The sequence below is a fragment of the Cherax quadricarinatus genome, chromosome 1 (genome assembly GCF_038502225.1).
Source record: "Cherax quadricarinatus isolate ZL_2023a chromosome 1, ASM3850222v1, whole genome shotgun sequence".
In the NCBI taxonomy this organism is placed as follows: domain Eukaryota; kingdom Metazoa; phylum Arthropoda; class Malacostraca; order Decapoda; family Parastacidae; genus Cherax; species Cherax quadricarinatus.
In genome coordinates, this window is record NC_091292.1 from 45,522,199 (window position 1) to 45,549,777 (window position 27,579).

At 39.1% G+C, this 27,579-nt stretch overlaps 1 protein-coding gene across 4 annotated transcripts in view; it reads left to right on the plus strand.

The window, feature by feature from the left end:
* LOC128687792 (cytochrome P450 9e2) overlaps positions 1–27,338 on the plus strand; it is a 100,773-nt gene extending 73,435 nt beyond the window's left edge. For 3 of the 4 annotated variants that reach the window (XM_070082090.1, XM_070082094.1, XM_070082087.1), the window contains exons 6-8: positions 7,305–7,495; positions 13,576–13,735; positions 26,605–27,337. In XM_070082090.1, coding sequence (XP_069938191.1) covers positions 7,305–7,495; positions 13,576–13,735; positions 26,605–26,611 — 358 coding nt within the window. In that variant the 3' untranslated portion in view covers positions 26,612–27,337. Of the gene's footprint in view, positions 1–7,304; positions 7,496–13,575; positions 13,736–26,604 lie in introns of all 4 variants that reach the window. The other variant, XM_070082082.1, reaches the window with a different exon arrangement.
* The last annotated feature ends 241 nt before the right edge of the window (positions 27,339–27,579 follow it).

Consider the following 27,579-nt stretch of genomic DNA (forward strand, 5'->3'; position numbering starts at 1 on the left):
CTCTTCTTAAAGCTATGTATTAATCCTTCCTCCACTACGTCACTTCCCAGACTATTCCACTTCCTGACAACTCTGTGACTGATGAAATACTTCCTAAAGTCCCTGTGATTCATCTAAGTTTTCAATTTCTAACTGTGACCCCTTGTTGCTGTGTCCCATCTCTGGAACATCCTGTCTCTGTCCACTTTGTCAATTCCTCTCAGTATTTTATATGTCGTTATCATATCCCCCCTATCTCTCCTGTTCTCCAGTGTCGTCAGATTGATTTCCCTTAACCTCTCCTCGTACGGCATGACCCTTAGCTCCGGGACTAGTCTTGTTGCAAACCTTTGCACTTTCTTTAATTTCTTAACTTCACCATTTGTGGGTTCCAGACTGGTGCTACATACTCCAATATGGGCCTGACGTACATGGTGTACAGAGTCATGAACGATTCCTTATTGAGGAATCGGAGCGCTATTCTTAGATTTGCCAGGCGCCCATATGCTGCCGCAGTTATCTGGTTGATGTCAGCCTCAGATGTGCTCGGGATTATACTCACCACAAGATCTTTTTCCTTGACTGAGGTTTGCAGTCTTTGACCACTTAGACTATACTCTGCCTGCGATCTTCTTTGCCCTTCCCCGATATTCATGACCTTGCATTTGGCGGGGTTAAATTCAAGGAGCCACTTGCTGGACCAGGCTTGTAACCTGTCCAGGTCTCTTTGTAGCCCTGCCTGATCCTCATCCGATCTAATTCTCATTAACTTCACATCATCTAACTGACGCCTGAGGAACCCCACTCATCATAGGCACCCACTCTGCCACATCGTCACGTACCATGACTCGTTGTTGCCTCCCTGTCAATAATTCTCTGATCCATTGTAAGGACTTTCCTGTTATGCCTGCCTGATCCTCTAGTTTTTGCATGAATCTCTTGTGCGCGTGTGTGTGTGTGTTTGTGTACTCACCTAATTGTACCCACCTAATTGTGGTTGCAGGGGTCGAAACTCAGCTCCTGGCCCCGCCTCTTCACTGACCGCAACTGGGTCCTCACTCTCCCTGCTCCATGAGCTTTATCATACCTCGTCTTAAAACTATGTATGTTTCCTGCCTCCACTGCATCACTTGACAAACTATTCCACTGCCAGACTATTCCACAACTCTGTGGCTGAAGAAATACTTCCTAACATCCCTTTGGCTTATCTGAGTCTTCAACTTCCAATTGTGACCCCTTGTTTGCTTGTCCCATCTCTGGAACATCCTGTCTCTGTCCACCTTAACTATTCCATGCAGTATTTTGTATGTCGTTATCATGTCACCCCTGACCCTCCTGTCCTCCAGTGTCGTCAGATCGAATTCCCTCAACCTTTCTTCGTAGGACATTCCCCTTAACTCTGGAGCCAAATTGTTGGAAACTTTTGCTCTTTCTCTAATTTCTTGAGGTGCTTGACCAGGTTTGGGTTCCAAAAAGCTGCTGCATACTCCAGTATGGGCCTAACGTACACAGTGTATAGAGTCTTGAACGATTCCTTACTGAGGTATCGGAACGTTATTCTCAGGTTTGCCAGGCGCCCATATGCCGCAGCAGTTATTTGGTTAATGTGGGCTTCCAGCGACGTGCTCGGTGTTATACTCGCCCTCAGATCTTTCTCTTTGAATAAAGTTTGCAGTCTTGGCCTCCTAGCCTATACTCTGTCTGTGGTCTTCTTTGCTCTTTCCCGATCTTCATGACTTTGTATTTGGCGTGGTTAAATTCTACGAGCCAGTTGCTCGACCACACGTCCAGCCTGTCCAGGTCTCTTTGTAGACCTGTCTGGTCCGTGTCTGATTTAATTCTCCTCATTAACTTCACGTCATCTGCAAACAGAGACACTTCTGTGTCTATCCCTTCCGTCATGTTGTTCACATATACCAAGAATAGCACTGGTCCCAGAACTGACCCCTGTGGGACCCGCTCGTCACTGGCGCCCACTGTGATACCTCATCACGGACCATGACTCGCTGTTGCCTCCCTGTTAGGTATTCTCTGATCCATTGCAGTGCCCTTCCTGTTATGCGTGCCTGTTCCTCTAGCTTCTGCACTAATCTCTTGTGAGGAGCTGTGTCGAAGGCCTTCTTGCAGTCCAAGAAAATGCAATCAACCCACCCCTCCCTCTCATTTCTTACTTCAGTTACCTTGTCATAAAACTCTATTAGGTTTGTGACACAGGATTTGCCTTCCATGAATCCGTGCTGGCTGTCGTTTATAATCTTGTTCCGCTCCTGGTGCTCCACCACTCTCCTCCTGATAATCTTTTCCAAGACTTTGCATACTATACATGTCATTGGCACTGGTCTATAATTTAGTGCTTCATTTCTGTCTCCCTTCTTAAAGATGGGGACTACATTTGCCTTCTTCCACACTTCAGGTAGTTGCCCAGTTTCAAGGGAAGTGTTTCAGATTTTGGTTAGTGGTACACATAGTGTCCCTGCTCCCTCTCTAAGGACCCACAGAGAGATGTTGTCCGGTCCCACCGCCTTTGAGGTATCAAGGTCACTTAGGAGCTTCTCCACCTCCTCCTCAGTTGTGTGTAATTCATCCAACACTTTTGGTATATCCCTTGTTGCTGTACCCCACTGTTTTGTCTTCCCGTTGTCCCTTCAGCCTCCAGTGTAAATACTTCCTGAAATCTCATGTTGAGCTCCTCACATACCTCCTGGTCGTTTCTTGTGAGCTCCCCACCTTCTTTCCTCAGCCTGATTACCTGGTGTGTGTGTACTCACCTATTTGTACTCACCTATTTGTGGTTGCAGGGGTCGATTCATAGCTCCTGGCCCCACCTCTTCACTGATTGCTACTAGGTTCTCTCTCTCCCTGCTTCATGAGCTTTATCATACCTCGCCTTAAAACTATGTATGGTTCCCGCCTCCACTACGTCACTCTGTAGGCTATTCCACGGCCTGACTACTCTATGACTGAAGAAATACTTCCTAACATCCCTTTGATTCATCTGAGTCTTCAACTTCCAATTGTGACCTCTTGTTTCTGTGTCCCATCTCTGGAACATCCCGTCTTTGTCAACCTTGTCTTTTCCGCGCCAATGATGATCCTTTTCAAATCACTTGTTCTATCTAGGCTGGAATACTGCTGTACATTAACATCTCCATTCAAAGCAGGTGAAATCGCAGATCTAGAGAGTGTACAGAGATCCTTTACTGCACGCATAAGTTCTGTCAAGCACCTTGTGGCATGCAAAGAGTACGTAACCTTTATTCGGCGCATGTACACACCCTCATTTACAGGCTATCTCCCCCAACCAGCGAACCAGGTTGCTAAGAGTTGATGATGGGGCCCCGTCGTTCAACTAGTGACCAGGTTCTAGCCAATAAGAAGATGGTTTTGGCAATCGCAGAGGTTATGTGGGTACCGCTCTCCTGTCTGCCCTTGTCATTCCCATTCTAGAGCTGGTTGAAGCACGGTCTGCTATCTTGTGGCTTCTATTTCTGCTTTGCTTACCGTGGAGTGCACTATACTTATCTCTGTACATAATGTACATATTGCTGTTATAAATTGGTGAAGGATAATATAAGTCTAAACTTTTTCTACTGTGTTTATTTTGCTCCCATTACACCCGGGGTAACAGGCCATTTGGATCCTGGGTTGTAATACACCTTAACTACTGGGAACGCTTGGACTCGTTGGAACGCAGGAGGGAGAGATATATAATAATCTACACTTGGAAAATCTTGGAAGGAATGGTCCCAAATCTGCACACAGAAATCACTCCCTACGAAAGTAAAAGACTGGGAAGGCGATGCAAAATGCCCCCAATAAAAAGTAGGGGAGCCATTGGTACACTAAGGGAAAACACCATAAGTGTCCGGGGCCCAAGACTGTTCAACAGCCTCCCATCAAGCATTAGGGGAATTGCCAATAAACCCCTGGCTGCCTTCAAGAGAGAGCTGGACAGATACCTAAAGTCAGTGCTGGATCAGCCGGGCTGTGGCTCGTACGTTGGACTGCGTGCGGCCAGCAGTAACAGCCTAGTTGATCAGGCCCTGATCCATCGAGAGGCCTGGTCATGGACCGGGCCGCGGGGGCGTTGATCCCCGGAATAACCTCCAGGTAACCTCCAGGTATATATATATATATATATATATATATATATATATATAATATATATATTTATATATATTATATATATATATATATATAATATATATATATAATATATAATATATAGTTTAGAAGTTAGGAGGAGGTGCGGGATTACCAAAACTGTTGTCCAGAGGGCTGAGGAAGGGTTGTTGAGGTGGTTCGGACATGCAGAGAGAATGGAGCGAAACAGAATGACTTCAAGAGTGTATCAGTCTGTAGTGGAAGGAAGGCGGGGTAGGGGTCGGCCTAGGAAAGGTTGGAGGGAGGGGGTAAAGGAGGTTTTGTGTGCGAGGGGCTTGGACTTCCAGCAGGCATGCGTGAGCGTGTTTGATAGGAGTGAATGGAGACAAATGGTTTTTAATACTTGACGTGCTGTTGGAGTGTGAGCAAAGTAACATTTATGAAGGGGTTCAGGGAAACCGGCAGGCCGGACTTGAGTCCTGGAGATGGGAAGTACAGTGCCTGCACTCTGAAGGAGGGGTGTTAATGTTGCAGTTTAAAAACTGTAGTGTAAAGCACCCTTCTGGCAAGACAGTGATGGAGTGAATGATGGTGAAAGTTTTTCTTTTTCGGGCCACTCTGCCTTGGTGGGAATCGGCCAGTGTGATAATAAATATATATATATATATATATATATATATATATATATATATATATATATATATATATATATATATATATATATATATATATACATATTCACACATGTATGTGCTGAAGAATTCGTCAAGGGACGAAGTTATTTACAAACTTTATCTCTCACTCAATAATATTTTGATGCAGAGTGTGTAGGTTTGAATTCTGCTGCTGACTGACAGATAATGATTTGCTTTCTTGATTTCTGAGAATGTGAGAAATCACGAAAGTGCTTTGATGTTCACTATTATTTTCACATTGGTTGTTTAACACATTTTAATATTATCTGTTTATTATGATCACATTATCACTCACCCTACCTGCAACACACTCTACCTGTAACACACTCTACCTGCAACACACTCTACCTGTAACACACTCTACCTGCAACACACTCTACCTGCAACACACTCTACCTGCAACACACTCTACCTGTAACACACTCTACCTGCATCACTCTACTTGCAACACACTCTACCTGCAATACACTCTACCTGCAACACACTCTACCTGCAACACACTCTACCCAGAACACACTCTACCCAGAACACACTCTACCTGCAACACACTCTACCCAGAACACACTCTACCTGCAACACACTCTACCTGCAACACACTCTACCTGCAACACACTCTACCTGCAACACACTCTACCTGCATCACTCTACTTGCAACACACTCTACCTGCAATACACTCTACCTGCAACACACTCTACCTGCAACACACTCTACCCAGAACACACTCTACCCAGAACACACTCTACCTGCAACACACTCTACCCAGAACACACTCTACCCAGAACACACTCTACTTGCAACACACTCTACCTGCAACACACTCTACCTGCAGCACACTCTACTTGCAACACACTCTACCTGCAACACACTCTACTTGCAACACACTCTACTTGCAACACACTCTACCTGCAACACACTCTATTTACAACACACTCTACTTGCAATATATTCTACTTGCAACACACTCTATCTGCAACACATTCTATTTGCAACACACTACTTGCAACACACTCTACTTGCAACACACTCTACTTGCAACATATTCTAATTGCAACCCACTCTACTTGCAACTCACTCTACTTGCAACACTACTTGCAACACACTCTACCTGCAATTCACTCTACCTGCAACACACTCTACTTGCAACACACTCTACCTGCAACTCACTCTACCTGCAACACACTCTACCTGCAACTCACTCTACCTGCAACACACTCTACCTGCAACACACTCTACCTGCAACACACTCTACTTGCAACACACTCTACCTGCAACACACTCTACTTGCAACCCACTCTACCTGCAACACACTCTACTTGCAACCCACTCTACCTGCTACACACTCTATTTGCAACCCACTCTACCTGCAACACACTCTACTTGCAACACTACCTGCAACACACTCTACCTGCAACACTACTGAAAACACACTCTACCTACAACCCACTCTACCTGCAACACACTCTACCTGACACACACACACACACTACCTGACACACACTCTACCTGCCACACACTTCTTGACACACACTCTACCTGCCACAAAATCTCCCTGACACACTCACGCACTTCCTGACACACACACACTACCTTCGCCACACACACACAAACTACTTGACACACACTCTACCTGCCACACAATCTCCCTGACACACACTCACACACTACCTGACACACTCTACCTGCCACACACACACTCTACCTGCCACGCAATCTTCCTGACACACAGTCAGACACTTCCTGACACACACTCTACCTGACACACACACACGTACTACCTGACACACAATCTACCTGACACACACAGACACACTAGCTAACACACACTTTACCTGACACACACACACATACTACTTGACACACACTCTACCTGACACACACTCTACCTGACACACACTTCCTGACACACACAGGCACACTAGCTAACACACACTTTACCTGACACACACACACATACTACTTGACACACACTCTGCCTGACACACACTTCCTGACACACACAGGCACACTAACTAACACACACTTTACCTGACACACACACACATATTACTTGACACACACTCTACCTGATACACACTCTGCCTGCCACACTACCTGTGACACTCGCACTACCCGCCACACACTCTACATGCCACACACTCTTCCTGCTACACACTCTGCCACACATTTTTCCTGCTACACACTCTACCTGCTACCCGCTCTTCCTTGAGATACTCTATCTCCTACACAGTCTACCTTCCACATACTCTGCCTCCCACACTTTCTACGTGCCACACACTCTAACTGCCATACATTCTACCTGCCACTCACGCTCTACCTACTATAGACTCTACCTGCCACATACTCTTCCTGCCACACACACAACCTGCCACATCCTCTACCTGTCACACACTACCTGCCATACACTGTATTTCCTTCATTAAGTGCTAACTTCACACTCTACCTGCTACACACTCAGCCAGCTTCGGTCTGCCTGCACCACAGTTCTTGCTTCTCGTTGTTTGCTTTACACTGTACCTATCTTACAGCCTGCCTGGCACAGACGTGATAATCAGTAAGGGAATTATGGTCACTATACCCATCTGGAGCCTTCAAAACGATCCCCAGTACTGGACCAACCCCACAGAGTTTAATCCAGACCGCTTTCTGCCTGACAACAAGCCTAATCTCATCAGTGGTACCTACTTACCGTTTGGTCTTGGACCCAGAAACTGTGTTGGTAAGTTTAATGTTTCGGTCTGAGATTTTAATGCTTTTGTTCTACTTTAAATTAATCTATATCATGACTCAAGAATCTACATTTTGTTTTCAATATAAGTAAGTCGGTAGCCAGTCCCTTCAGTTCCTCTGACACAAATACTAAATTGTGAGAATTCCTGTGTATGTTTAGTGAATATAAATTTAATAGTATAATTTGCCTAAAAATGAATATCAATAAATATATTCTGCTGGTACCTCCCTGAATATTCTGAAAATTTGTAATAAACTATTATAACATTTCAATGGAATGCCATGCGTTAAATCTGTGATTTAGAAGTCATCAGATTCTTAACGCTTCTCTTCACAACTGTTCCACAACTGGTGATAAGTAGCGCTCTATCCAGGAAATTCCTTTACCACAGCAGTTTTCTATGATCTACAACTGTGATCGGAAATCACCAATTTCACTGAGTACCTCACCACTCTCGCCAACTAGCATTGATAAATCTAGCTCTTCTTTTCCTCTAAAACACTAATCAATATCTTGAAAACAAATGCATAATAAACACTGGAGTTCCAGACGTCAAACCCATCATCTGGCAGTCCTAGATGCAGTACCTATGTAGCACACTGCTAGAATATTAAATTTTTAATCTGGAGATTAAAAAGGGCACAAGGACAGACAATTGACAGAGAGTGTTTACATATTTGCAGCCAGTCATGTAGTGCAAAAATACAGGTGTACATATATTCACCTCTTCAAGAGAGGACTCCTTGGCGCGGTAAGGAGGTTTTTGGTCTGAGGAAATGAACCTTTCGGTCTTCCTCCTCCAACCGAACCTAATTACCCCCCAATCTCCTCCCTTCTCTACCACATCCTTCCCATCCCTCCTTTCCCTTCCCCGTCCTCGTGAGTAATGAAGACATTTCAGAGCAACTCAAGCACTAGAATGTCCCGGTCTTTAAACTTAACATTTACAAACTCCCTGCCAGTGGGCAGAGACACTATCGTTGCAATATAGAGAGGCTAACTTCTGACAGTAGTGAACTACCATCTGTTAAATGTAGCGGGATAACGCTAACAAATGCGGGAGGTGATCCCTACCCTGCAGCAATGTAGAAAATGCTGGCGCTTCAGCCGCCCAGCAAAATATTGTAGGTAAGTGGCAGAATGCCCTGTTTGTGGTGTAGCTGACCATTGCAGTCTATCCTACAGTCACCCTCTCTCTCTCTCTTGCCGTATCTGCAAATAGGCACACACTGCCTATTCTCGCCGTTGCCCGATTTTCTTAAGAGAAAGAGAGATTCGTTGTCTTAAAAAGAAAAAGGGCTTCTCATATGCCATGGCAGTTTCCAATCTCAGCCTCCTAGGGAGCCTACCATGTCTCTCTTATTCCAGGGTGGCTAGATGGCCCCAGACCTCGGTGGTGCCTGCTCTCGCGATTGCCTCTGTGTACCTTACAGTCCTACGGTCAACTCTGTGTCCAACCCTTTTACAGTTTTGGGCTCTGAGGTTCCAACCTCATCATCTCTTACTGTCCCTATTTCACCTTCCCACTCACATGTTTCAACGATTATGCACCCCCTCCAATCTGAACTGTCGCCACTTATGCCTTCTTTTCCAAAGTCTACATTTTCATTTAGTTCCAAATCTTTTTTAAACCCCCAAACCACATGACATTCTCAAATGTGCTTCCCTCCCTATCTCTTGGTTTAGACCTTTACCTTGAAATGCATCTAATACTGTTGTGGATGTTCATCCACCCCCACTGGATGTTTCTGCTTCTCAAGACACCTCTACCCCTTTTTTGGTATCTTCCGTTGTCTTACCACATTTTATCCAGACTACATCTTCTCCCTCTGCTGCCAAGCTCTCTTCTACTACTCTCTCATCTGAAACTACTGAAGCCATCTCCACGATTATCGAGGAGACAACACCTATGATGGACACCAGTCCGCCCTCTGACACGTCACAACCTCACATTCTGCGTCTTTCTTCACGCCATCCCAATACTTCACTCTGTACTAGTTTGCATCGGCGAACTGGGCCATTTATTCACGTCAAACTGTTTTTAGTGAAGAGTCTTTTCCTTTATCCCCCAACTGCTGAGTTATTACAACTATTTTTGTAATCAGTTTTAACCTGAGCCTCGATTACAATTCCTCAAACCTCAGGTAGGCATTCTCAGAAATATGCGCCTTGGTGGTCTCCTACTTGTGCTCGTTTGAAACGTGCTGCATGGGGCCAATATCATTATAATAGGACCACAGAGAGATTCCTTGATTTTAAAAGGGTGAGGGCTTATGTCCGACGTGGCATCCGAGAGGTTAAACGCATTTGTTGACAGGATTATATTTCTACCGTAAGTTCGATTTCCTCTATGAGTGCAGTCTGGAAAACGTACGAAGATTGAGTGGCAAATGCTCTCCAGACCCAGGCCCCTCATTTCTTTCCTCAAAATCTGCCAGAGAGTTACTGCCTTTAGACTTTCCTTCTAGCAGAGAAGAGTCATAATGTGCCGTTTATGCTTCTAGAACTAAATAAATAACAAAAAGGCACAATACCGTGACTGGAACGATACACAAATAACCCGCACATAAAAGACAGAAGCTTACGACGACGTTTCGGTCCGACTTGGACCATTAACAAAGTCACACTAACAGAGGAGGAGCAGGACGGCTATATATAGGCAGGAAGAGGTGGAGGTAGTAGTAGTGGTAGTAGTAGTGGTGGTAGTAGTACAAGAATTGTATATAATACCGATCGTCGGCAGCTGGGCATGTTGACACTCATGTTCGTATGCTGCAGCATTTACATACGTCAGCCCTCGCAGTCCTCTTACGTCTTTTTAATCTTATTTGGTCGCAAGGGGTTCCTTCCCAGCTGTGGAAAACTGGCATTGTTCTGCCTTTTCGTAATCCAGGTACCTTGGGCCATGGTGCCTTAGACTGTCGTCTCATTGGTCGTACTAATGCGGTTTGCAAGTTGATGGAACATCTAATAAATAAACGTTTGGTGTGGTATTTAGACACACAATAGCCTCTCCATTACTTAATTTGGCTTTCGTAAAGGCCTCTGCACTATTGACTCCTTACTCCGCTTAGATACCTATGTTCGTAATGTCTTTGCTCAGTTATTACATGTAGTCTTTTTTTTTTATCTTGTAAAGGCACATGACACTACATGGAGATATACCCAAGATCAATCCTTAGGCCTCCGAGGCAGTGTGCCATTTTTCCTTAAAATCTTCTTATCTAAGAGATATTTCTTTGTTCGGTTTAATAATTTGCTTTCCCTGGACTTTGTCCAAGCTGAGGGTGTTCCTCAGCGATGTGTCCTCAGCACCACTCGTTTTCTACTTGCTATAAATGATCTAGCCTCTGTTTTTCAGTCAAATATTTGATCATCATTTTATGTCAATGACTGCTGTATTATTGTTATTATTATTATTATTAAAGATTCGCCAGTATTTTCCCGGCCCGGGCCTTTTCCAAGTGGTGGCCCGGCCTTGGCTCTCTGTCTTGGGAGTGTCTGAGAAGTAAGTCTGCCATGGGAGGAGGCACAAGTACTCCCTCATCTTTGCGACCAACTGTCCCCAGGCCTAGCTTCTCGTAGGGAGAAGCTAGGCCTCTCTCGACTGCTGTAGCTTGTGCAGGTGCTGATTATCGCCTAGTAGCAGCCTCACTCCAGAATGCTGTCAACCGTGTTTCCCATTAGGCGACTACTCTTGAGTTTAAATTTTCTTGTGCTAAAATGCTCCAAATTACTTTCACCAGACTTTCTGTTGTCTCTTATTCTCCACTGTACCTGTATGGCTCCCGTATCCTTGAACGTGATACGGTCAGATTTCTGGGCTTCTGTTTAATCGCTGGCTGTCCTGGAAACCTCACATTGCCTCCCTGGAAGCAACTTGCCATAACTAGCTGAACCTCTTTAAAACCCTCCCTCATCTCTCATGGGGGGCGGATCGTTGAACTCTGCTTCGACTGTATTCAGTCGTAATTTTATCGGAACTAGACAGTGGCGACCAGATATATTCTGCAGCTTCTTCCGCAACTCTCTAAACTTGATCCCATCCATCATTCTGGATTACATTTACGTCTAGGTGCTTTTCGCTCCTCCCCTCACGAGAGCCTATATGCAGAGGCAAATGTTCCATCTTTGAACGATCGCCGTGATGCCCGTTGCCTCAGTTATTTTGTTCACTCTCATGACTTTCACGATCCTAATACATACAGGATAGCAGTAGAGGTTCATTATTTGTTTGCCGCGCCTGTTTACTCCATCCATTTTCCCTTCGTCTTCAGTCGCTCTTGACTTCTCTTCAGTTGCCCCCTTTATATGTCCATCTAGCATTTAACTTTTCTCTTCCCACTTGAGAGGTTCAGACAGTTCGCGTCTGTTCCTCCCCACTACCGTGCGGGAAAGTTCGAATACCTACAGTGGCTTCTGGCTTCCTTTTTCTTAATTACTTCCGGTCTTTACTCGGGCCGTTCCAGTTTACAATGAAGGTTCCAAATCCGCCGACGGTGTGGGGTTTGTAGCAGTGTTCCCAGACAGTGCTGTACCAGGACATTTATTAGACTCGACTAGCACCTTCACAACTGAACTGTACGCAATATTCTTAGAGATTATCCGAATTGCTCCAGACCTACCTCACCGTTTGTGGTAGTCTCGGACTACTTTAGTGCTGTACAAGCTATCAAAAAATTTAATTCACCTCATCCCCTAGTTCTTGGTATACAACTTTGGTTTTGCCACATTTCTAGCAAAAACAAAGAAATCGTTTTTTGCTGGGTTCCTGGGCATGTTGATGCTCAGGACAATGAGCAGGCAGACTCTGCTGCACGGTCAGCAGTACACGACCTTCCAGTTTCATTTAGAGGTATTCCATTTTCAGATAATTTTACTATAATTTCTAGCTACCTTCGCAACCGTTGGCAGCAACATTGGGGTGAACTGATTCGTAACAAATTACAATCTTATCAAGCCGAGTTTAGAAGACTATGCTTTTCCTTCTTCACATCGGGCATACATGTCTCACTCATAGGTACCTCATGGAGAGGCGCCCAGTCACACTCTCTGCTAACTGTCAGGTTCCAGTTTCAGTATTCTATATTCTGTTGGACTGTCCAATCCATCAGCAAGCAACCAGAATTTACCTTCGACGTCGTCACTGGTCTAACGCTCTTATTTTATATTAACTCCTAGCTGACGGCTCCACCACTGACACAGACTTCCTCTTTGACTTTTTGACAACAACAGATTTATTACACAGCCTTTGATTATGTTTCCATAACAGAAGCATAATCAAAGGCCTTACAACCTCTACCGTGCAGCGCTGTATGACCCTCGTGGTTTAGCGCTTAGTTTTGATTATAATAATAATAACAATACATATATTCATAAAATGGTTGTGTATGTATTTTCATTCATTGAGCGTAAATTTACATGTATACTTACACATATTCAGAATATATCCATATGTGTAAATATAGACATTTATTATATACTTGTACATGTGCATAATATATTCAAAGAATGACTATACATATATATGCAATACTTAACAATTCTCAAACAGGTAAAATTATTTACAAACATTGCCTCAACGTCCGCAGCAGGACTCGAACCTGCAAACTCTATGTCAGAGTCCACAGTACATTACCACGGAGCCAGACCCATGACTCCTTGCTGGAGTATGGGGAAACATCATCTAGCTCTGGTTAGGCGCCCATACTTATCTTTGGTCTGGCTCTGTGTTAAAGTACTGTGTACTCTGAATCAGAGTTTGCAAGTTCGAGTCCTGCTGTGGACGTAGAGAGAATGTTTATATACATATGCAAATATTTACTGTATATTTTTATTTATTTATACACAGAAAAATTTATGTTATAAACAGCATTACTTTCTCAAAGTATTATGTTTGATTAAGTTTACTGATCAAAATTACATTAACTTAATTATGAACATCTTTGTATTCCCATCTCTCTCTCTCTCTCTCTCTCTCTCTCTCTCTCTCTCTCTCTCTCTCTCTCTCTCTCTCTCTCTCTCTCTCTCTCTCTCTCTCTCTCTCTCTCTCTCTCTCTCTCTCTCAGGAATGAGGTTTGCACTGATGGAGTCTAAGTTAGTGCTGGCCAAGCTGGTGGAGAACTTTGACCTCCGTCCTGACCCAGCCAGCCCTGAGCTGCAATTCTCCATAGTAGCAATGAGGCCCAAGGAAGACATCAACCTTATCCTCACCCCCATCACTACAAGGTCAGTCTTTACCCATCACCCATCATTACAAGGTCAGTCTTTACCCATCACCCATCACTACAAGGTCAGTCTTTACCCATCACCCTATCACTACAAGGTAAGTCTTTACCCATCACCCATCACTACAAGGCCAGTCTTAACCCATCACGACTCCCGAAATCGTAATGACACAATTGCAAATAAACCATACCACGGGCCGGGATAGAACCCGCGGTCAGAAAGTCATGGAGTCTCTGACGGCGGGTTCTATTCCCTCCCGTGGTATGGTTTACCTATCACTCCATCACTACAAGGCCAGTCCTCACCCATCACCTCATCATTACCTGGTCAGTCCTTATCCATCATTTCTATCACCACCAGGTCAGTTTTTACTTGTCTCCTTATCTCTAATTGGTAAATTTTTTCCAGTCACCACAACCCCAACCCATATCCATCACCCCATCACATGTGGTACTCTACAGAGTACCACAGTCAAACAGCCGTTTTAGTGAAAACCTAGGAAGTATGATAACTGATGCACGCATGAATAAAGATCACTTACTACTCTCAGGTGACTTCAATATAAATCTCCTGCAAGACCAGGACCCACACATTACTGAATTCACAAACGCTATGAGTAACTGCTTGTTGCTACCAACAGTAACAAAACCTACAAGAATTACATAGACTAGCGTTTCCTTACTAGACCACATCTGGACCAACACCATATCCCCTTTAAAATCAGGCATAATCACAGATAATGCCACAGACCATTACCCTACCTTCCTCATAACTAATCTAGGCAAATTACCCCAAGACACTACTAAAGTCACTTTCAGACTTCACAATGAAGCAGCCATTAATAACTTCACAACAGCAATGACAAACATTGACTGGCACACTGAGCTAGAAATCTATGCAGATATTGACGAATGTATTAATAATTTTCTAAAAAAGACCCAATACATCTATAACAAGCACTGTCCTAAAAAACAAAAAAACTAAACAGATGACAGCTAAGAGACTGAACAGTCCCTGGCTAACACCCAGCATCCTCAAATCCATAAATACAAAGCACCTATATGAAAAACAGTACAGAATGGGTCACATAACAAGAGACCAAACAAAACATTACTCATCAATCCTAACCAGCCTGATAAGAAGAACTAAAAAATTGTATTATGAGAACATATTATCCAACTTAAAAGGTGATATAAAAAAGACCTGGAAAACCCTATCAGAAATTCTAGGAACAAAAAAGATATCACGAAACAGCGCAATTGAACTAACAAAACCAGATGAACCCCAACTCCCACCAACTGAAACAGCAAACAGACTCAATGATTTCTTCTCCACCATAGGAAAAAACCTTGCCAATAAAATCCCAAGCTCAAATATCCCACCCAATGACTACCTCACTGGCAACTACCCGAGCACACTGTTCCTAGCTCCGACTAACCCAACAGAAGTCTCCCTTATTATCAACACACTAAAAAACAAGACAGGAGATTTAAATACCTTACCACCCTTTATATGCAAAAAAGTGTCACAAGTGCTGTCACCAATCATTGCAACACAATTAACAAATCCATGGAATCCTCTACCTTCCCTACAGTTCTCAAAATAGTGAGGGTCACACCGATCCATAAAGGAGGAGACCAAACAGACTTGAATAACTATAGGCCAATATCCAACTTACACCCTCTCTCTAAAATCTTCGAAAAATTAATTCATAAGTGAATCTATTCCTACCTCATCTCCCACAACATACTCAACCCCTGTCAGTTTGGGTTCAGGCCTAATAAAAATACGATGCTATTATACACATGCTAGAACAAATATACACTGCACTAGAGAAAAAAGAAGTCCCACTGGGGATCTTCATTGATTTACGTAAAGCTTTTGATACAGTTGACCACTACTTGCTCCACATAAAATTGTCGCACTATGGTATAAGAGGGCACTCCCTCAACTACCTTATGTCATACCTCAGCAACAGAAGCCAATATGTGTACACAAATGGAGCAAACTCTTCCTCACAGCCAATTACAGCTGGTGCCCCACAGGGAAGTGTCCTAGGCCCTCTTCTCTTTCTCGTTTACATAAATGACCTACCAAATGCATCGCAACTACTCAAACCCACACTATTTGCAGATGACACTACATACGTCTTCCCTCACCCGAGCCCAGTCATACTAGCCAATACTGTAAATACCGAATTGCAGAAAATATCTACCTGGATGAGGACTAACAAACTTACTCTCAACATTGACAAAACCTACTTTATTCAGTTTGGTAACAGAACTACAGATGTCCCTCTTAACAAAATGATAAACGGATCACCTATCACAAAGCTCACAGAGGGAAAATTCTTAGGAATCCACCTTGATAATATACTTAAATTTCAAACACACATACAACAAATTTCCAAGAAAATTTTCAAGACCGTAGGCATACTATCGAAGATACGGTACTATGTTCCACAGTCAGCCCTCCTGGCCCTATATCACTCACTTATTTACTCCAATCTCACCTATGGAATTTGTGCATGGGGCTCAACAACAATAAACCATCTCAGACCATAAATTACCCAACAAAAGGCTGCAGTCAGAATGAAAACAAATTCCCACTACAGGCAGCACACTCCACCAATATTCAAAACTCTAAACCTACTCACCATACAAAACATCCATACTTATTATTGTACCTACTACATACATAGAACACTTAACTCGGATATAAACCCTCTCCTCAAACATCTCCTTACCAACCTCAACAGAACACATGACCATAACACAAGGCACAGATCACTCTTTGATGTTCCTCGTGTCCATCTCACACTATGCAAAAACTCAATGCACATAAAAGGCCCAAAAATCTGGAATTCATTACCTGTGAATGAAAAAGAAACACTGTCTGTTTATAAATTCAATTCTCTTCTCAAAAATCACTTACTCACCCACAACTAAATAAATACTGAATAATTGTATCACATGTATCAATGATCTTCCAAACGTATCCCAACACCTGAAACCCATTCTCTTTGCTGACGACACGACTTATGTCATCTCTCACCCTAATCTTGCCACCCTCAACACCATTGTTAACGAGGAGCTGATCAAAATATCGACTTGGATGACAGCCAATAAACTTACGCTTAACACTGACAAAACCTACTATATTATGTTTGGTAGCAGAGCAGGAGATGCACAAATTAACATTAAGATCGACAACACTCTAATTACCAGACATAATGAGGGCAAATTCCTAGGCCTATACCTGGACAATAACCTGAATTTCAGCACCCATATCCAACACATAACCAAAAAAGTATCCAAAACAGTTGGGATCCTCTCCAAGATACGATACTACGTGCCGCAAAATGCCCTTCTCACACTATACCACTCACTTATTTATCCATACCTCACCTATGCTATTTGTGCTTGGGGATCAACTGCAGCAACACACCTAAAGCCAATAATAACCCAACAAAAAGCTGCAGTAAGAATAATCACTAAATCCCATCCCTGGCATCACACCCCCCCACTCTTCATAGATGTAAACTTACTCCCTGTTCAGTACATCCACACTTACTACTGTGCAATCTACATCTACAGGACCTTAAACTCTAATATCAACCTTGACCTAAAACGCTTTCTTGATAGTTGTGACAGAACCCACAGGCATAACACCAGACACAAACATCTCTACGACATTCCCCGTGTCCGACTAAACCTTTACAAAAATTCAATGTATGTCAAAGGCCCTAAAATCTGGAACACCCTACCCGAGAACTCTAGAACTGCAGACACATTCATCACCTTCAAAACTACCATTAGAAAACATCTTATCTCCCTGATACACCCCATCAACTAACTACACGAATACCACCTGGTGGTTCACACTTACACTCACTCACCCATTTGACCATAAACAGAAATATTAATCTCAATCTTAAAATAATGAATCCTATGATACTCCAATACTGAAACTATGTACTGTGCCAAAACAAAAGCATTCACATTGCTAAACTCACAAACTAGTATTTAGTCACTTAGCCATAATACCAACTTACCTCATAATTTGTAATATTTTAAAATAAAGAATTAAACTAAGTCTGCCCGAAATGCCTAGCCATGCTAGGCGTTCTAGTGGTACACTCTGTAATCATTATTTAACTACATGTAAACCACACAACAACCAAATTATGTAAATTCAACATTGTAATCTTTATAGAGAATAAACTTTGAATTTGAATTTGAATTTGAAACCTGTGACCCAATCAAACTTTGTTATTTTTAATTACATTACCTAACAGAATACTCCATTCTACTGATTACACAGAAACACAGTAAATGATCATATGACCTGTCTTTGAAATACTCATTTGTGCTTTATTTTTATCTGTTTACAATAATGTTTACCATTGACTATATCATTGCTTAGTTAATCTTAAGTTAATTTTAAGCCTGCCCATAATACTCTGCATACAAAGGGCTTTGGCATGTTACACTTAACCACTGTATTTCTTTGTACTTCTATGTATCATGTGCAAATTAATAAATAAATAAATAGGTTACTTCTCACCCCTCACCGCCAATTCAGTCTTTACTCATCACTACTAGTTCACTCCTTTCCCATCACCACCAGAGAAGTTCTTACCCATCACCAAGTCACTCCTAACGCATCAATCTCAGCATCACTGTAAACACATCCTCTGTTAAAGACTTTACTATGAAACGTAGCCCCACACCTATAACATCACAGCAGGCGTCTGCACCTTCCCTTGTGGATACTGCCCCAAGAAATATATTGGAAAAACAATGAGAAATCTTTCGGTCCTCCAGAACGACCATTGACACGCCAGCTACAGAGTTATTATAATATGAAAGCTGCTCAGAGTAGCCTCTTAATTATTTTAAGGCCTCCTGAGAGCTGAAAAATCAAATGGGGCTCACCTATTAGTAAGGTGGTTAAGGGGCAATTACACCTGCTAAGTTCCTAGAGAATTTCCTATAAAATTCTACCATTCAAAGGAACATTAGAAGAGGAATCTTATCAAGAGGAGCCTGATAATTCTGCATAAATAGGACATTAATATTCTTATGTGCTATTTACCATTGTCGTTCTATGTGATAAAGTATTTCAGTGTAATCAAAATGAACCTATATATATATATATATATATATATATATATATATATATATATATATATATATATATATATATATATATATATATATATATATATATATATATATATATATATATATATATATATATATATATATATATATATATATATATATATATATATATATATATATGTACATATATATATATATATATATATATATATATATATATATATATATATATATATATATATATATATATATATATATATATATATATATATATATATATAAGGTGATTTCAAAATATGCAAAACAACCACTCTGAAAGAATAGAGAAATTCCAAGCGCTTTCGTGACTACTCACATTATCAAGGAACTATGAAAGTGAAGCATCCAAGGAAGCTATATAAGGTGATTTCAAAATATGCAAAACAACCACTCTGAAAGAATAGAGAAATTCCAAGCGCTTTCGTGACTACTCACATTATCAAGGAACTATGAAAGTGAAGCATCCAAGGAAGCTATATAAGGGGTCGGCCAGCACCTCACTATCAGATCCCACAACGGTTAAACACGTGACGCGCGGCGAGCCAACTTGGATAGGTCCTTTGTAAAACTCACCCCCAAGCTATTTATTTGTCCAGTGTATTATTAAATTCTACCCAAATTCTATTAATTATAAATGGATCTAATTTATATAAACCAAAGGAAATATTCATATTATTGTCAAAACTGCTTTTTATGAAACAAGATTCAATTATATTCCTGTCGACCATGGACTTGCTTGATACTACTTTCTCAACTTTTTGAAAATCAATTGGATGGTTAAAATCTCTTACATGAATAAATAGAGCATTGGAATCTTGTCCAGTTCTAATGCTATATTTATGTTGTTTTAATCTTAGTTCGAGATTTTTACCAGTTTGACCGTAATAAACTTTATCGCAAATTTTACAAGGAATCTTATAGACACATCCATCAGCATTTTGGGGGGAATTCTTAATCAAAAGTTTTTTTACTGTATCAAGATTTTTGAATACAACTTTAATATTAAAGGTCTTAAGAAGAGAAGGCATATCAACCAAGTTTTCATGGTAAGGGAGAACCAACATATTTTTAGTTGAATAAGGCTGGTTGCCCTTTTTTGGATTATAAAAAGTGTTCCTAGCAACTTTAAAAGATTTATCAATTACATTTCTTGGGTATTTTAAATCATTACCTATTTCATAAATTTTGGATATTTCCTCATCTATGAACTCAGGACTACAAATTCGTAAAGCTCTCAAAAACATTGATGAGAAAACAGACAGTTTGACTCTATCTTGATGCGAGGAATAATAGTGGACATAGGAACAGTTATTTGTAGGTTTTCTGTAAATTTTAAATTTGAATTCATTATTACCCTTAATAATTAAAACATCTAGAAAAGGCAATGAGTTATTTTCTTCAAACTCAACAGTAAAGTTTATAGAATGGGCTAAGCTATTTAATTTTCCAAGAAAATGGTGTATATCTACATTTTTGGGCATAAGACACAAAATATCATCAACATATCTGATAAACTTTACTGTTGAGTTTGAAGAAAATAACTCATTGCCTTTTCTAGATGTTTTAATTATTAAGGGTAATAATGAATTCAAATTTAAAATTTACAGAAAACCTACAAATAACTGTTCCTATGTCCACTATTATTCCTCGCATCAAGATAGAGTCAAACTGTCTGTTTTCTCATCAATGTTTTTGAGAGCTTTACGAATTTGTAGTCCTGAGTTCATAGATGAGGAAATATCCAAAATTTATGAAATAGGTAATGATTTAAAATACCCAAGAAATGTAATTGATAAATCTTTTAAAGTTGCTAGGAACACTTTTTATAATCCAAAAAAGGGCAACCAGCCTTATTCAACTAAAAATATGTTGGTTCTCCCTTACCATGAAAACTTGGTTGATATGCCTTCTCTTCTTAAGACTTTTAATATTAAAGTTGTATTCAAAAATCTTGATACAGTAAAAAAACTTTTGATTAAGAATTCCCCCCAAAATGCTGATGGATGTGTCTATAAGATTCCTTGTAAAATTTGCGATAAAGTTTATTACGGTCAAACTGGTAAAAATCTCGAACTAAGATTAAAACAACATAAATATAGCATTAGAACTGGACAAGATTCCAATGCTCTATTTATTCATGTAAGAGATTTTAACCATCCAATTGATTTTCAAAAAGTTGAGAAAGTAGTATCAAGCAAGTCCATGGTCGACAGGAATATAATTGAATCTTGTTTCATAAAAAGCAGTTTTGACAATAATATGAATATTTCCTTTGGTTTATATAAATTAGATCCATTTATAATTAATAGAATTTGGGTAGAATTTAATAATACACTGGACAAATAAATAGCTTGGGGGTGAGTTTTGCAAAGGACCTATCCAAGTTGGCTCGCCGCGCGTCACGTGTTTAACCGTTGTGGGATCTGATAGTGAGGTGCTGGCCGACCCCTTATATAGCTTCCTTGGATGCTTCACTTTCATAGTTCCTTGATAATGTGAGTAGTCACGAAAGCGCTTGGAATTTCTCTATTCTTTCAGAGTGGTTGTTTTGCATATATATATATATATATATATATATATATATATATATATATATATATATATATATATATATATATATATATATATATATATATGCAATAAGATCACAGTAAACAGGTGATTTTAGAATATGCAAAACAACCACTCTGAAAGAATAGAGAAATTCCAAGCGCTTTCGTGACTACTCACATTATCAAGGAACTATTGATAGTTCCTTGATAATGTGAGTAGTCACGAAAGCGCTTGGAATTTCTCTATTCTTTCAGAGTGTATATATATATATATATATATATATATATATACATATATGTATATATATATATATATATATATATATATATATATATATATATCTATATATATATAGATATATACACATATGTATATATATATATATACACATATATGTATATATATATATATATATATATATACACATATATGTATATATATATATATATATACATATATGTAAATATATATATATATATATACACAGATTTATATATATATATATATACAAATATATATATATAATATATATATATATATATATATATATATATATATATATATATGCAAAACAACCACTCTGAAAGAATAGAGAAATTCCAAGCGCTTTCGTGACTATTCACATTATCAAGGAACTATGATAATGTGAATAGTCACGAAAGCGCTTGGAATTTCTCTATTCTTTCAGAGTGGTTGTTTTGCATATTTTGAAATCACCTGTTTTTGTGATCTTATTGCATATAAATATATATATACAAGGGAAGGTGCAGACGCCTGCTGTGAGATATATATATATATATATATATATATATATATATATATATATATATATATATATATATATATATATATATATATATATATATATATGTCGTGCCGAATATGTAAAACTTGTCAATTAACAAGAACTCATTTAAAATTAAGCCCTCTCTGAAATTTTCTCTTATACATTTAAAGATATATTTTTTTCATTAATGTTAATGTAAAAAAAATTAATTTTGCACTAGAAGAATCTTAGAAAACTTACCTAACCTTATTATAACAAGAGCAATTTATTTTAGCCTAACCCAACTTAACATATTTTAGATTTGTTTACAATAATTTAATACTAAACAAACACAGAGAAATATATTTTTTTCGTTAGGTTCAGATTGATTTTGGCGAAATTATTGTATACACAAATTTTCACTTGTCCTATATGGCAAGATGAGCGTTGCTGTTTAAGCCAAGATTGCAAGTTCTGCCTATTCGGCACGACATATATATATAAACACTGATCTCTGGCTGAAGGAGACTCGAACCTACGAACCTTGTAACAAGGTACGCTGGGCCTTACCATTCTCACCACACTTGACAATACCTTGGCGTCTAGCTTGTGCTAGACGTTTGATCCAAGGCAGCCAGCTTTCAGGGAGAAGGCTTACAGCTTTTCATCTCATCTCCTGCATGCATCAGCCTTACTAGAGATAATAACAATGCAAGGAATTCGCAAGAGCAGGCGAAATATACACAAACACTGATCTCTGGCTGAAGGAGACTCGAACCTACGAACACACCTCACCATCACATCCCACAACAAAGCAACATCCGATGTGCGACGACACCTGACTCATAAGAAAGGAAGAACACTGCAGTAGGCCCGCTGGCCCAACTAGACAGGTCCTTCACGACATCATACTAACAAAATATTCTACTCAAGAATTAAGATTTATTGTTTGCCCAATGTATTATTAAATTCTTCTCAAATTTTATTAATTATAAATGAATCTAATTTATATAAACCAAAGGAAATATTCATAGTATTTTCAAAACTGCTTTTTATGAAACAAGATTCAATTATATTCCTGTCTACCATGGACTTCCTTGATACAACTTTCTCAACTTTTTGAAAATCAATTGGATGGTTAAAATCTTTCACATGAATAAATAGAGCATTGGAATCTTGTCCAGTTCTAATGCTATATTTATGTTGTTTTAATCTTAGTTCGAGATTTTTACCAGTATGACCGTAATAAACTTTATCGCAAATTTTACAAGGAATCTTATAGACACATCCGTCAGCATTTTGGGGGGAATTCTTTATCAAAAGTCTTTTTACTGTATCAAGATTTTTAAATACAACTTTGATATTAAAAGTTTTAAGAAGAGAAGGCATATCAACCTAGTTTTCATGGTAAGGGAGAACCAACATATTTTTAGGTGAATAAGGTTGGATGTCCTTTTTTGGATTGTAAAAAGTATTTCTAGCAATTTTAAAAGATTTATCAATTACGTTTCTTGGGTATTTCGGATCATTAGCTATTTCATCAATTTTGGAAATTTCTTCATCTATGAACTCTGGACTACAAATTCGTAAAGCTCTCAAAAACAATGATGAGAAAACAGACAGTTTGACTCTATCTTGATGTGAAGAATAATAGTGGACATAAGAACAGTTATTTGTAGGTTTTCTGCAAATTTTAAATGTGAATTAATTTTTACCCTTAATAATTAAAACATCTAGAAAACGCAATGAGTTATTTTTCTCATACTAAAGAAGCTAAATGAGTAAATGTAAAACAAACAGGAAATCATGGTACCAACAAGGAGCATGATGGACAATGTAACCCAAGTCCTCTTAATGAGCAAACATAAAGTTGTTGTTTTCACGTGGAAAACTACTAATGATCCCATGTATAAGGCGCAACAAACTCTGAACATATAAAATAGTATGTTGTCTACATACCTGAGTTCTTGAGGAGAAAAACGCACGAACAATCCGCAACTTGAGTAATTGTGTGTTATATACAGAGAGAAATTAATTACATCTCTTAACCTAATCACACACTGTACTCGTTGCTAATAAAGATATCAAGGCCACGAGAAAATGCTTGGAGGCAGCAATCAAACAGATTTCTGACATCATAGGCCAAGGTCAGGGAGCCATCAGTATCTTCATTCCGCTTCAAAAGCTTAAATTACGAAATGAAACTCTTCATGAAATGAAGTTTGTGCCGTCGTTCAAACATCGCAGCTACAGATGACATCTAACATCTAATCTTCTCATATCACCTCCTGAATATAACGTCAGATCACGCTGATCCTTCTGGTGACTTGTTAAGTCAATACTTAGAACGAAACCACCCCATAAGTATTAACACCACAAGAACCACCACTAGTATTCATATTATCACTACCACCACCACCACCACCACCACCACCACCACCTCCACCAGGTTATTCCCATATCCCACCACCAGGTCAGTACCAGGTCAAACACATCACTCTCACTAAACTAAACCTAATTTTAAAGACCTATTTTTTTACAGTGATACAAACATTAACATGCATGTAACAGCTACAGTGATACAAACATCAACATGTTACAGTGATACAAACATCAACATGCATGTAACTGTTACAGTGATACAAACATCAACATGCATGTAACTGTTACAGTGATACAAACATCAACATGCATGTAACTGTTACAGTGATACAAACATCAACATGCATGTAACTGTTACAGTGATACAAACATCAACATGCATGTAACTGTTACAGTGATACAAACATCAACATGCATGTAACTGTTACAGTGATACAAACATCAACATGTTACAGTGATACAAACATCAACATGTTACAGTGATACAAACATCAACATGTTACAGTGATACAAACGTCAACATGTTACAGTGATACAAACATCAACATGTTACAGTGATACAAACATCAACATGTTACAGTGATACAAACATCAACATGTTACAGTGATACAAACATCAACATGTTACAGTGATACAAACATCAACATGCATGTAAAAGTTACAGTGATACAAACATCAACATGTTACAGTGATACAAACATCAACATGTTACAGTGATACAAACATCAACATGCATGTAACTGTTACAGTGATACAAACATCAACATGTTACAGTGATACAAACATCAACATGCATGTAACTGTTACAGTGATACAAACATCAACATGTTACAGTGATACAAACATCAACATGTTACAGTGATACAAACATCAACATGTTACAGTGATACAAACATCAACATGTTACAGTGATACAAACATCAACATGTTACAGTGATACAAACATCAACATGCATATAACTGTTACAGTGACACAAACATCAACATGCATATAACTGTTACAGTGATACAAACATCAACATGTTACAGTGATACAAACATCAACATGTTACAGTGATACAAACATCAACATGCATGTAACTGTTACAGTGATACAAACATCAACTTTCATGTAACTGTTACAGTGATACAAACATCAACTTTCATGTAACTGTTACAGTGATACAAACATCAACTTTCATGTAACTGTTACAGTGATACAAACATCAACTTTCATGTAACTGTTACAGTGATACAAACATCAACTTGTAACTTGCTATGGATGCAAAAATTAACTTTCAAGTGACTTCACCTATTTGTGGTTGCAGGGGTCGAGTCTTAGCTCCTGGCCCCACCTCTTCACCGGTTGCTCTTCACCGGTATGAGTGTGTGTGCGTGTGTGTGTATGAGTTTGTGTATGTGTGTGTGTGTGTGTGTGTGTGTGTGTGTGTGTTTATGTGTGTGTGTGTGTGTGTGTGTTTATGTGTGTGTGTGTGTGTATGAATTTGTATGTGTGTGTGTGTGTGTGTGTGTGTGTGTGTGTGTGTGTGTGTGTGTGTGTGTGTGTGTGTGTGTGTGTGACTCAACAATCAATATTTGCACCAATAACTCACTACAGTTGTGACCAGGTGTGGAAGTGTGAATTGCTCATTACACTATAATTTGTTCATGATTGTAGCCATGTATAAACGTAAGTAACCATTCTTACAGTATTCATTACCTTTGTAACTTGTGAGTTCATTACCTTTGTAACTTGTGAGTTCATTACCTTTGTAAATTGTGAATTCATTACCTCTGTAACTTGCTCAGCTATCAAAACTTTGGAGTCCAGTCCCTGGACCAATTATGTACCTTTGTAATCTTTTGACTACCGCCCACAGGATGGGTATGGGGTGCATAATAAACATATTAAACTAAACTAACTAAGTGACTTTAAAATTTAAAAAAAAAATATCTAGTTTTATGTATTGAAACGTGTACCTTATTTCCAAAAAAAATAAATAATATTTTCTACATATTTCAGTGTTTAGAGAGAAGGAAGAACTAAGATGGCGGCCCAGATCTCAGACCTCACATCGCCAGCCTGAGATACATTACTACAATCATTAATCATTATGCAATATAAAGAGAAATTATAGAGGATTATACATTACATAAACTACAAGCTTCTCCAAGTCAAGCCTAAAATAAATAACTACAAGGTCCGGGAGACCTTGCAGTACTTCCACGATGTCAGCTAAACTTCATCACAAGTATTGCTACTCCAGACACCACTTTATTTTCTTAACTGATCGAGCCTAAACTTGTAATAATTTTTTGCTTGTGGGGGTCCTTGATAAATAATAATCCTCATCATAACCACTAACCTATATAACAGCATCAATAATTTTGTTGATGCTGTTACTTGTAGCTTTTTAACCCATTTGACTATAACAATATGAGTCAAATTGATTTTTTACTTATTTAGGAGAAAAGGTTCACATGTGAACAGTGTATAATGTTCATTAAAGATTAGCATTTATTAAGTATATACAGAACCGGTTGTCATCCACAGAGGAAGGGTGACATGAAAAAGAAGAAACACTTAAACAATCACTCACTCTATCACTGTCTTGCTAGAGGCACACCGATACTACGGTCCAAAACTGCAAATGTCTTCGTCTCTCTCTGTGCAGGCATTATACCTTTACCTCCAGGATTCAATGCCGGCTAACCGGCCTTAAGTCCTGGAGTCGTGTCTATATATATATATATATATATATATATATATATATATATATATATATATATATATATATATATATATATATATATATATATATATATATATATATATATATATATATATATATATATAATATGTAAATCTGGTCAATTAGCAAGAACTCATTTAAAATTAATTCCTTTCTGAAATTTTCTCTTATACGTTGAAAGATATATTTTTTTCATTAATGTTAATGTAAAAAATTTTAATTTTGCACAAGAAGAATCTTAGAAA